The 12,871-nt window shown below is 37.6% G+C and overlaps 1 protein-coding gene across 3 annotated transcripts in view; it reads left to right on the top strand.

The window, feature by feature from the left end:
• LOC150093135 (triple functional domain protein-like) overlaps positions 1 to 12,871 on the top strand; it is a 396,873-nt gene that overhangs the window by 280,151 nt on the left and 103,851 nt on the right. For all 3 annotated transcript variants that reach the window (XM_090413319.1, XM_090413321.1, XM_090413320.1), the window contains one exon: positions 9,758 to 9,855. In XM_090413319.1, coding sequence (XP_090269445.1) covers positions 9,758 to 9,855 — 98 coding nt within the window. The remainder of the gene's footprint in view (positions 1 to 9,757; positions 9,856 to 12,871) is intronic.

Here is a 12,871-nt window from a genome sequence, read left to right on the forward strand (position 1 = left end):
GTTCGTTAGAACATCATTGCTGTAGAAGTACAGAGAAAGGACATAAGGTAGAAACACTTTCAGTGGGATAGATGAAGTTTCATTGAGAGGAAGGAGAGAGCCATCATTTAGTACAGATGCCCTCTTCTGGACAGTGACTAGGATAATTAGGAAGGTTTTAAGAGCACCTTTAAATATGAGAACAATATTCTAAGGTTTAACTGATTTGAGATTTTTACTGGATCAGTATCTGGACAGGGAGACATAATTAACATCTCAAGCAGAAAATGTATTTGTCAGGAAAGGGTAAAGGTAACTGTTATCCAAGAAAAAAGACCAACTCTGTATATGGATATGGATATCGTGAATGGATTTTGTATGTGAAAGAAGATAGAACTGTAATTTGGTATCAATATCTAGGCTGTTTCATCAAGTTATGTGATTACCAATTAAACTTTTAGCATATTTTGGAATATTTAAACACTACATAATTTGTCAAATGAGTAAGAGGAATGTCATCAACAGAACAACAACAACAAAAAAAAAAAAAAAAAAAAAAAAAATTTGAATAGGATTAAAGGTAAGAGAAGGTTTGAGTGGTTAGTGTATGAGCCACTTGATTACAACCAACAAGCTGTGGATTGAAATCCTGCTGTGAGCCTTGGATGTCGGAGGAGAATCTCATCACTTGGCACGAGAACACCACATTGCTTATTTGTTTGAGAGAATTCTGCAACATCTGGCAAGTGGTTCAGTTGAGAAGATGAGAAAAAAGAAGTGCAGGAAAAGAAAAAGGAATGTCGGCATTCCTTTTTGTGTAAAAATAGAGTAAGAATTTTATATGGCAGTTCTGTGATAAGAAAAGTGCTTGTTGAGAGCATTATGAAATCATCAATCTCAGGTGCAAAGATTAACTCTTAGTGAGGCTATTAGAATGTAGAAAGGCAAAGTGAAAAAATTGATTGTTTTGGCAGGAATGAATGAATGGAGACAAGTATGGTATGAGAAGGCCATGAAAGTGTTACTGGAATTTGCAAAAGAGGAGAGAGTAAGACAATGTGCAATCATAGTACAATAGAAGTGAGTGGAGAAGAAAGAGCCAGAATTGCAAATGTGGCAGTGCATGGTTATATAGGAGGCATGATATAGAGTTTGCTGGGTGAAAGGACTTGTATAAGACAAATGGTTTACTTGAATGGATTTGAAAGTTTATTTTTCACTTGGTTAGACTATAATAAATTTAACTTATCCAAGTGTGAGCAAACAAAGTTTGTGCCTGAAAATATCTTCAGGACTGAATATGGTGTGGTCCACCTTTGCTGCGAGTTTCCCGGTGTTGTACTACCTTACCCCAGTAAGGTAGTACAACACCATATTCAGTCCTGAAGATATTTTCAGGCACAAACTTTGTTTGCTCACACTTGGATAAAGGATTAAACTAAATTTATTATTGAATGGATTTGGTTTTCAGTCTAGAAAAACTGCTACTGAATGGAGCTAGATAATCATCATCAACAAATTCTTGATATGAATGCTCAAGGGATGTACAGGATACTGTGATAGTACTATATGAAAAGTTTATTACATATTATTACTAATTTCCTATCAACAATTTCCCTCCAAATTGGTCTTTTATGACGCTTCTTACTGCATCAGTCCACTAAGATCTTGGCTTTCTCTGGGTCTTTTTCCTGCTATCCTGGCATCAAACACCTGTTTTGCTAACCTTCCTCTCCTGTTCTTTTTAAGTGACTATACCATTTTTCAGTTTTCAGATTAGCTGTGATCATACTTTCTTGCATGCTGATAATGTCAAGTTCCTTCCTAATATCTTCATCATTTTTAAAATTATTCTGCCATGGATATCTGCTCACCCCCCTAATTTTTCTCAGTGACATTCATATATGTGGTCTCTAGTTTTTTATCAACCGTTTTCTTTCTAACCCACCTATCAGATGCATACGTTAAAATTGGTTTCACCACTGTCTTGTATATAGCTGCTTTAGGCTTTTGACTAAATCCTCTCTTATTCCATATAAATTTATTCAGTTGACTCTCCATACCACCTTTGCTAATTCTGTTGTCTATTTCCATATTTAATTTTTCCATCTTCATCAAAAATTGTGCCTAAATAGCTGAAATGTTTTACTTGCTTGATCTTTTCATTCAGTGCAATTAAACAGTAAACAATACCCATTATATTCAATTTATGGAGTTGACTACCAGTTGAGATAAAAACTTTAATTAAGTTGATGCAGCTGAAGTTTTCAGTGTTCCTGCCTGTTTTTAGTTTCTTTTTATTGCTGATTTTCATACCAATTTGTTAAAGCAGTTATTCAGTTTAGTTAAGTTTAGGAGTATAACATGTACATAGAGTGAAGAACTGAGATTAACATTTCTAGTTTTGATATTAGGTCTATTGCATGCCGTTCAACTTGCATTTGTGCATATAAAAGAAAACTGCTTAAAAAAGGGTAATTATATAGACTCATTATTATTATTAAATTATTATTAAACAAGACCTCATGGAGTCAAAGACTCATCTAGGAGGTCCTTTTATCTCACACACATCTCATCATACCGTGTCTTAAACACATTCAAACTCCTTGCAGACACCACACTCTCAGGCAAGGCATTCCAGTCACTCACAATTCTGCATGCAAAAAACCTGCCTCTCACTCTCCTACTCACACCCTCTTTATACAGTTTCCAGGGATGACCTCTGGTTCTCCCCTGATCTCCCACTATTCTCTGTAGAACTTCTCCAACATTGATCCTATAACAACCCCTTACCAACTTGTAGGTCTCTATCATATCTCCCCTCTTCCTTCTCTCCACTAGACTCTGCAAATTACATCTTTTCAATCTTTCCTCATACTCGACATTCCAGAGGCCATTCCAGAAACTACCTTTGTCAGTCACCTTTGGACCCTTTCCAACATCTCTTCATCCTTCTGAAAACCAGGTGACCAAATATGGGCACAATAGTCCATGTGTGGCCTAATCAAAGCCTTATACAATGGAACAAGAATATCCCTACTTCTACACTCCCTACGTCAGTGTCCTCCGCATCATTCCCAGAAGTCTTTGTGTTGTCTTCACAATTTTGAAGATGTGTCCCCTAAATTTTAGATCCTTATCCACTATCACCCCCAGATCTCTTATTTCCTCTACTTCCAACAATATATTCTCACCAAGCATAAATTCTGCATCCCATCTTTGTTTTCCAAATTTTAAAACCTTACATTTTGCAACATTGAACTCACATCCCCATTTGCTTGCCTAATCACTCAATTTATTCAAGTCTTCTTGCAAGGCCACAACATCTTCACTACTCTTTATGGTTCGTCCCAACTTTGCATCATCTGCAAACAACTGAATATCTCCATCCAAATCTTTGCCAATATCATTAATATACAAGTTAAATAGTAATGGCCCTAAAACAGACCCCTGAGGCACTCCACTAGTCACTTTCCTTTTCCTGGATATTGCACCCCCATACACAACTTGTTGATACCTATCAGATAGGCAGTCTCCAATCCAATGCACTAATCTAATATCCAACCCCCATCTGCTCTAGTTTGACTGTCAACTTATCATGAGGTACTCTATCAAAAGCTTTTGCGAAATCCAAGTATATTACTGTGTATCCTTCTCCTCTGTCCAAGGAAGCAGTCACTTTATTGTAATAAGTAAGTAGATTACTAAAACATGACGTCCCTTTAGCAAATCCATGCTGTCCATCAAAGATTATACCATTGTTGTCAACCCAACTCTGGATCCTAGTTCTCACAAGCTTCTCCAACAACTTAACCACAACACCTGACACACAGATAGGCCTATAGTTTGATGCTTGAGTTTGATCACCTTTTTTATGAAGCGGCACAATCTTGCCCTCCTTCCACTCTTTAGGAACTTGACCAAGTGCAAGACTCGTATTAAAAAAATATGTCAAGGCAGGTGTCAACTCTCTGGCACATTCCTTCAGGGTGATATATTATCAAGTCCCACAGCCTTATTTACATTTAGTTTACTCAACTCCCCAAACACCTCTTGCTCACTTACAGTCAGTCTCTCCTCCCCATCATCAACTGCTCTTAATCTCTCCATGAAGTCACATTCGCAAGATTGAAAGATCTTTATGAACTGCTCATTAAGTATCTCCATCACACATTCTGCAACAGCTGTCTTTATACCATTTCCTCCAATCAATGTCATCCTTCCATAATCATTCTTTCTTTTGCTGGCTACATATTGAAAGAACTCCCTAGGATTCTTTTTGGCTTCATTAGCTAACTGCTGTTCATACCTCTCTTTAGCTACTCTCACCAACCAAGTCACCCTCCTTACCTGGTCTTTGTAGACCTCATGAAATTGGTTACTTCCACTTCTCTTATGCTGCCTCCACAATGCCCTTTTTCTCTGTATTGCATGCTTAATCTCTTTATTCATCCATCTCACACCTACCTTATTTAACCTTCTCACCCATGGTATACATTTAGACATTGCATCTACTAAATAGTTTTTGAAAATCCCCCAAGCTGCATTGATCTCTTTTCCAGCTAACTCCTCATTCCATGCTACACCTGCAAGCTGTCTCCTGAGCTATTCATAATCACCCCCCCCCCTTGTAGTTCCACATATACCCTTTTTTCACAGGGGTCCTTGCACTGCTGGTAATCACCTCATGGTCACTTTCACCAATTGGTGGATGATTTGACACCTCATTGATAATTACATCCTCTAATGAGATGACCAAATCCAAGACCCTTAATCCCCGTGTGCCCTCTGTTACATACTGTCTGAGGTAGTTATCCCTCAAAAACTCAAGAAACTCATTTTCTTTACTTCCAGTTGCTATCTCTTCATTCCAGTCTATATTGCCATAATTAAAATCACCCATAATGATCACCCTTTTCTTATTTGCTTGGCTTATTTGACTATACATTTCACTATCACCACCATCCACATTACCAGGTCTATAACAACATCCCACCAAGTATTTGATTCTATTCACCTCTATCTCACACCATACTGCCTCAAAACCACTGGCCCCATTTCCCTCTTGCATCTCTATCTTGTATGGACATAACTCTTTCTCTATCATCAATAGCACTCCCCCCTCCCTTTTTACCCCTTTTATCCTCACGAAACACATCATACCTTTCCATCTCTATTCCTGTCAGGATGTCGTCCTCATCTAACCATGTCTCACTTAGTCCGACAATCTCTGGGTGCACAGACGTAATTAGTGCAACCATTTCATCCGCCTTGTTTCTTATACTTCTAGCATTGGTATACAAACACAACAACTCATTTCTAGATCTACAGCTAGTTCCACTGATACCACTCACTCGATGTGATCTCTCCATGCTGGACTGGGGCCATTTCCCTTTCTGCTTCTTCATTTTAGAACCCTTTGCAATTCCATCTGTTTCCTCTTGATCCCTGGTCATCCCATTACTTTCCTGCCTACATATGCTCTCACCTCCTCTTGGAGCATCCACTTTTCTCACGCTGTGTACCCCTGTCCACCCTGAGCCTCCCCGTTTCCCTGCTCCTCTTGCACACCCATTCTCTAATTTTCTATATTCATACCACTCACTTCCCCGTTCCACTTCTTCAATCTCTCCTGTCTTACTCTCCTGCTCTTCCACATCACTCCTCTCTCGATCTGATTCATTCTCTCTATTCACTTCTCTACTTTCCAGCAGCAGTCTCTCCAAGCGACTCGCACCATAACCACTCAAATGCAGTCCATCGCTCCCATACAGCTCACTTCGTCCCTCAAACTCATTCCACACATTAACAAACTGTACTCCCATCTCCTCACACATTTCAGCCAGCATATCATTCATAATCCTTGCTCTCCGCCTCATTTCACCACAATCATACCTAGGCAACACACTGACTACTCTTCCTGTCACACTATTCTCTTTTATCTTTCCAAGCAGTCTCCTGACATTCATTTTGACATGCTCTTTGTTCTCTCTCAAATCATTTGTACCAATTAATACAATTAACTCTTTTGCTCGCTCCCACCTCATATTCAATGCCTCGATCACTCTACTCATTTTACCGCCTGGTAAACATACCTTGTGCATTTAATCCTCTAGCACACCTTTAATAATGGAGTCGCCATACAACGCCACTCGCTCATCTTTCGTTAACCCTTTCATGCCATCATGATTTATTTTAATAGTTTTGACCTGAATTCTCTTAATTTCATTTCTTGCTTCATCCAGTCCAGTTCACCTTCCGAACCTCGCGACACATTCTCTCTATCATTAATTCTTTCTAACTTTCTAACTCTCGACCCCCTCTTTTCACTTTCCCTCTCATTCATCCTTCTTTGTTTCCGTACTTTCGGTCCAACATACGTCCAACTTTCACTGTCATTCTTCTCACTTTCACTCTCATTTATCTTTCTTTGTTTCCGTACTTACGGACTAACATGCATCCAACTTTCGCTATCATTCTTCTCACTTTTACTGTCATTCATCTTTCTTTGGTTCAGTACTTTCGTTCCAACATGCGTCCAACTTTCGCCATCATTCATTCTTTTTTCGCTATCATGTATTCTTTCGATTTTTTTTACTTGCGATTTCTGCATCACGCCATTTCTACTTTCATTCGTTCTCCCAATTTCGTTTCTCATGGAGTTCTTTACAAGCCATCTCCTCTCCTGTGTATAATCCACATTCAGTGTTGTGTGAGGTGTTACGTCTATTATACAAAATGAAGCCCCTTGATTCTGATTCAGTTGTGCTGGATTCGGACACATTGGAATTAAAGGAACTGGGACTGCAGCTGCTAGATCAGCTCATACTTTTTCCATGTACTATTTGACAGTACCATATACAGACTACAGACAGTTTATAAGATTAAAGCTAATTGCCCATTGACAGTTGTTTAGCAGGAAGCACTGGCAAGCAAATTACATGATATTAATCCTGAAATTAAGCATTTGCAGTCTAGTCAATGTAGAAACAGAAGAGTGGAAGTTGTTATTGCTGGCTCTGCATAGGTCGTGGTCATCTTGTATATTCTTATTTAGTGAGGACTGGTGACCTACCTACATATGAAAAATACAATGTGCATCTTACTATTTGTCATATTCTGGTGAAGTACCAGCACCACACGAGAGAGAAATGAAATTTTTACCTATCTAGCTGAGCTATATATACTCAGGAAGATGTCATCAGACTCAGTTTCAGATTCATCAGACTAAGAGATCAGATTCAGTTCAATGTGAGTAAATGTAAAGTCAATCCAATGTCGTATTATATTGATGGGATTAGGCTAGAAGAAACTGATGAGGCTAGGGATCTTGGAGTGTTAATAGATAGAAAGTTGAAGTTCAGGGGCCATGTGGCAAAGATTGCAAATATAACTCAAAAGATAATTGCAATGCTTAAACGAACATTCACATGTAAAGATGAGGATGTTATTTTGCCTCTTTACAAGGCCTTGAACTATTGTGCGCAGGTCTGGTCTTTTGGTTTCCGTTGTGATTCTGATATATTGGAGAGAATGCAAAGGAAAGTGTTAACAATGATATTAGAATTGTGGAGCATTGGTTATGAAGACAGATTGAGAATTTGTAAACTGCAGACACTAGCAAACAGGAGAAAGAGGGTGATATGATTGAGACTTACAAATTTCTGAAAGGTTCATACAGGATTTCAGTTGATGGAATTTTTCAATTTATGTAGGGTGGGGAAAGGACAAGAGGACATTCCTTGGAAGCTAAGCATGAATGCCATTAAGAAAGGGGGGTGAGGGCTAGATTTTTCTCTTATAGGGTGGTGCATGACTGGAATGGATTGCCATTGGATGTTGTCAGTGCGAGCAGTGTGAATGAATTCAAGAATAAGTATGATAGCTGATGTATGTAGTATGTGGCTTTCCTCGATGAGTCTCTTACTCCCTGGAGGTCTCTCTTAATAATAATAATAATAACATTTTTGACTTTTTACAAAGAATTAATTTATACAAACATGTGTGACTTATAAATTTTATTTATATGTAAATACTGCATTCCTTAACTTAATTTATTTACATACATATTATTTATGTATATTGTGCCATATTATTTGATATGGTGCAGTATGACCTTGTGCCTACCGACCGACACAGGTCTGGAACGGAACCTGTGTCAGCATCTTTGGATTAGCTTTCCCCTAAAAGACTATAACCTCCAGCTTTTTAAGAAACACATTAAAATTCCTTCTTTCTCCCTGACCACATAATGTAATTGCACAAGGACATTCACATTAGTTTTTGTGACCTCTCATGTGTATTTAAAATATATATATTAGATGCAATGGATTTACTGAGCTATATGACATGATTAAAACAAAAAAAACAAAAACTAGAAGCTGAGAGATACCAAAATAGAAAACACACAGCTAATTTCATTTTCATTTCATATTTTTTCACTTGGTTAGACTATAATAAATTTAGTTTAATCCTTTATTCAAGTATAAGCAAACAAAGTTTGCACCTGAAGTATCTTCAGGACTGAGGCAACTCGTGGTAAAGGTGGACCAAGCTCTCATCACTTCTTGTCTTAGTATCTCTCATAATACAAAGCAAATCTCCTTGTGGACATGTATAATGTTATGCATTAAGGGAAGGGCCACTACCCAGACCGGTTTCGACCTTTATTGAGGTCTCGTCAGTGGGAGCCAGACCCAGAGGTGGTGATACCAAGGTGGAAGCAATGGAGAAGTCATATTTACCTTTACCATGAGTTGCCTCAGTGCTGAAAATACTTCAGGCGCAAACTTTGTTTGCTTACACTTGGATAAAGGATTAAAGTAAATTTATTACAACAAATATATATTACAAGAGGCAGCTATAAAGTAATTTGTAGACGTATTGCTAACATTTGAAACCATTCTAAATGCCATAGTATTGCATTCATATGTTCATGCAGGCATAATCCCGTGTATGCCGAAACTAAATAGCTGAAGACCGGCAATCAGATAGGTTATAGCTAAGGTTAGTATTAGGATGGATCGGATTGAGGACAATTACTGTTGATTCCAGAAATCTTCTCTCCAGTTCTTCATAGCATCTAAAAAAAACCCGATGAAGTTTTCTAAATAAAATTAAGCTAATTATGTGCTCAAATAATAAATAGTATTTTTTCTGTTTGGGTATCTCTCAGCTTCTAGTGATTAAATTTTTTTACTCATCTGTGGAGAGAAATCTACTCAAACATTGCAAGTAGCTGCAGACTGGACAAAATAAAAAAAAACAACTTTGCCAAACATTATATAGTACCACAAATCATTGTATGCATCTCCTATTGATTTATTTGAACATATCATCAAAAACACAGGATGTCATGGGCAAGTAATTTTGTTGCTTGGCGATTAGGGTTTTGCATAATTTGTCAGGCTTGGTTATATATATATTACATATTACAGAGATGCTTAATATCTTTGGTTCTGTCCATTCCTCACCTAACCAAAATATAATTTTGGTTAGGTGAGGAATTTTAACTGAAGGCCCAATTTTCTGTTATTGACTTGAATTTATTGCTAGCAGATGTTATCACTAAAATAGACAAAAGCATCAGTATAATTGAACTCATTCACAGTGTAGCTGGTGATTAATACAGATTAATACTCATGCAGTATCTTCATGACATTGAGTTGCTATATGCTTTAGTAAGTCAGTTAAATTTAATTAATTTTAAAAAATATTAAAATTATATAGTGACTAAATATAATCAGAATTAGCAATAAACTAAAACGTATTTATTTAGCCAGAAAATGCAAGTGAGGATCAGGTGACTGAAGACATCCATATCGAAGATGCTAGTGAAGCACAAGAAGAAACAGAAAAAGCTTTACAAAAGAGAAGGTACAACAATATTTCATGGTTTTGTATTTTCCCTCCTCTAGATTAGAATTAAATTGCATTTTGTATCTTCACGTGGCAGCTATGTTAATGTTTGTTTTTATGGTAAAATTTTTACATATTAATTGCATACCAAATTTTTATTGAGGATTTTCAACTTAACTAACAGTACTTTCAAATTGACTGTTGCTTTTCAAATGATAATGGAAACGTAGATTATTTTCAGACGCTCATGTGAGAAGTTAGGCTCTTTCATTCATTATTTGCACTTTCTGTGTAGATCAATGATTTGCTTATGCTAATTTCATCTCCTGAATATGCAACTTCTCTTCTGAAGAGAACCGGTGAGTTTGAAACAGTGTTGTGAAATCAGTGGAACCTTTAATCCATAGGTGGCCAACAGCAGGCCCACAGGCCGTAACGTAATTTTGTGCGGCCCGTGGCAGGATAAAAACTATATTAAATTATATGTATTATCAACTTAGCTATTAGTTTCGACCGCAGATTTTCTGATTGATATACTAGTTATATTCATTATTTCTGATGATGGAAACAATTTATATTCTCAACGCGGAATCAAAATTGCTTTAAAAAGATTACTCAGTTTATAAAATCTACTGCTTCTCTGTGTGAGTTGTAGTAGTGAGAGTGGTAGATTTCTATGCGCTCCATTGTAATGCATCAATGAAAGTCACTTGCTTTGCTGTGGTTACAGTGATCAGTTTCAGAGACTTAGTTTCACAGTTAACAGTGTTATTGTTGCAGTTCGTGTCCCATGGTCAGTTACTTCAGCTCAATTTAAGAAACATAAGACCTGTTATTTTTACAGATCTTATGTTTCTTACTCATAGTACATGAGTAAGAAACATAAGAACATTTCTCCTGAAACATCATTTCAGGAGAAATGGGAAAATGAATTTCTTTTTTTTTTTATTATTATTATTATTATATAAACAATAATGACAACAAACCACAGTGCCTTGTGTGTTTGCAAGTATTGCAAACACACAAGGAATATAACCTCAAATGCCACTACATACAGCACCATGCATCTAAATACCAAGAATACGTTGGACAAGTACGTACTAAAATTGTACGTAAGTTCTGTCTAAAAGTGTGCGGCCCATTATGCTACCACTCATCATATATTGGCCCTCTTATAGAATGAAGTTGGTCACGCCTGCTTTAATCAAAAGAGAGAGGAGGGAGCTGATCTTTCGTAGAACAGATAAGGGTAGCAAGTTTGCGGTGGGGCTTATATGCTGTGTGTAGGTTGTACTGTTTTAGTATCTTGGCTATTTTTTTGGATGTGCCACGGATGTAGGGTATGGTGATGGCATTTTTAAAATCTTGTAAAATCCCTCCTCTCTCTCTGCCTGGAGTTTACAAAGTACCCTGTTCCTGTAAGTTGGCGTACTTTGGACAGACAGGCAGATCAGCATCCATCCGTCTAGAGGAACACAATTCTTACATCTTTAAACACAACTATGGCCATTCAGGCTTGGCTGACCATGTTTTGGACACCACCCACAGAGTATCATGGAAGAAAACCACCATGCTCCACCACAGCAAATTCAAGAAAGAGAGACTTTTCTTAGAAGCAGCAGCAGCTCTCAAAAACCAACCAAATCTCAATAAATATGGTTGCATTAAGCTTCCGAAGATTTGGGAAACACTCATCACCAGAGTTCCCACCTTACGTTCCAGGCCACCTACTACTGCCCTTAGAGGGCGCTCTACCTAGATAGGACTTTAGTGTCACCCACGTGGTTGGGCTTAGTATTGTTTGTTATTTGTGTATATGTTACATTAATTGTTTTTGTAATCCCCGTAGATGTCCTAGTGACTAGGACGAAATATAGGAAGTATTAAAGTCTATTTTAATTTTTTTTGAGTGTTGTAAAAAATACATTAAGCCTCCAACATGATGTCCTCACAGCACTTAAGCCTCTACACACGTACTGGGAGAAAGATAATCGGATTAGATACTGATGACCGCTAAACACGTGCACCAAGTAGGACGTGCACACAGCCTCCTCCCCGTAAAGCATGCTAGGGGAGAGTGTGGCGCTAGGTTCTGGGAGAAGTAAGGTGTCATGGGCAAAGGGAGAACGGAATCAAAATTGCTTTAAAAAGATTACTCAGTTTATAAAATCTACTGCTTCTCTGTGTGAGTTGTAGTAGTGAGAGTGGTAGATTTCTATGCGCTCCATTGTAATGCATCAATGAAAGTCACTTGCTTTGCTGTGGTTACAGTGATCAGTTTCAGAGACTTAGTTTCACAGTTAACAGTGTTATTGTTGCAGTTCGTGTCCCATGGTCAGTTACTTCAGCTCAATTTAAGAAACATAAGACCTGTTATTTTTACAGATCTTATGTTTCTTACTCATAGTACATGAGTAAGAAACATAAGAACATTTCTCCTGAAACATCATTTCAGGAGAAATGGGAAAATGAATTTCTTTTTTTTATTATTATTATTATTATTATATAAACAATAATGACAACAAACCACAGTGCCTTGTGTGTTTGCAAGTATTGCAAACACACAAGGAATATAACCTCAAATGCCACTACATACAGCACCATGCATCTAAATACCAAGAATACGTTGGACAAGTACGTACTAAAATTGTACGTAAGTTCTGTCTAAAAGTGTGCGGCCCATTATGCTACCACTCATCATATATTGGCCCTCTTATAGAATGAAGTTGGTCACGCCTGCTTTAATCAAAAGAGAGAGGAGGGAGCTGATCTTTCGTAGAACAGATAAGGGTAGCAAGTTTGCGGTGGGGCTTATATGCTGTGTGTAGGTTGTACTGTTTTAGTATCTTGGCTATTTTTTTGGATGTGCCACGGATGTAGGGTATGGTGATGGCATTTTTAAAATCTTGTAAAATCCCTCCTCTCTCTCTGCCTGGAGTTTACAAAGTACCCTGTTCCTGTAAGTTGGCGTACTTTGGACAGACAGGCAGATCAGCATCCATCCGTCTAGAGGAACACAATTCTTACATCTTTA

Source organism: Typopeltis vanoorti, chromosome 24 (assembly GCF_054136105.1).
Source record: "Typopeltis vanoorti isolate ZY-2024b chromosome 24, IOZ_Tvanoo_1.0, whole genome shotgun sequence".
Lineage (NCBI taxonomy): Eukaryota > Metazoa > Arthropoda > Arachnida > Uropygi > Thelyphonidae > Typopeltis > Typopeltis vanoorti.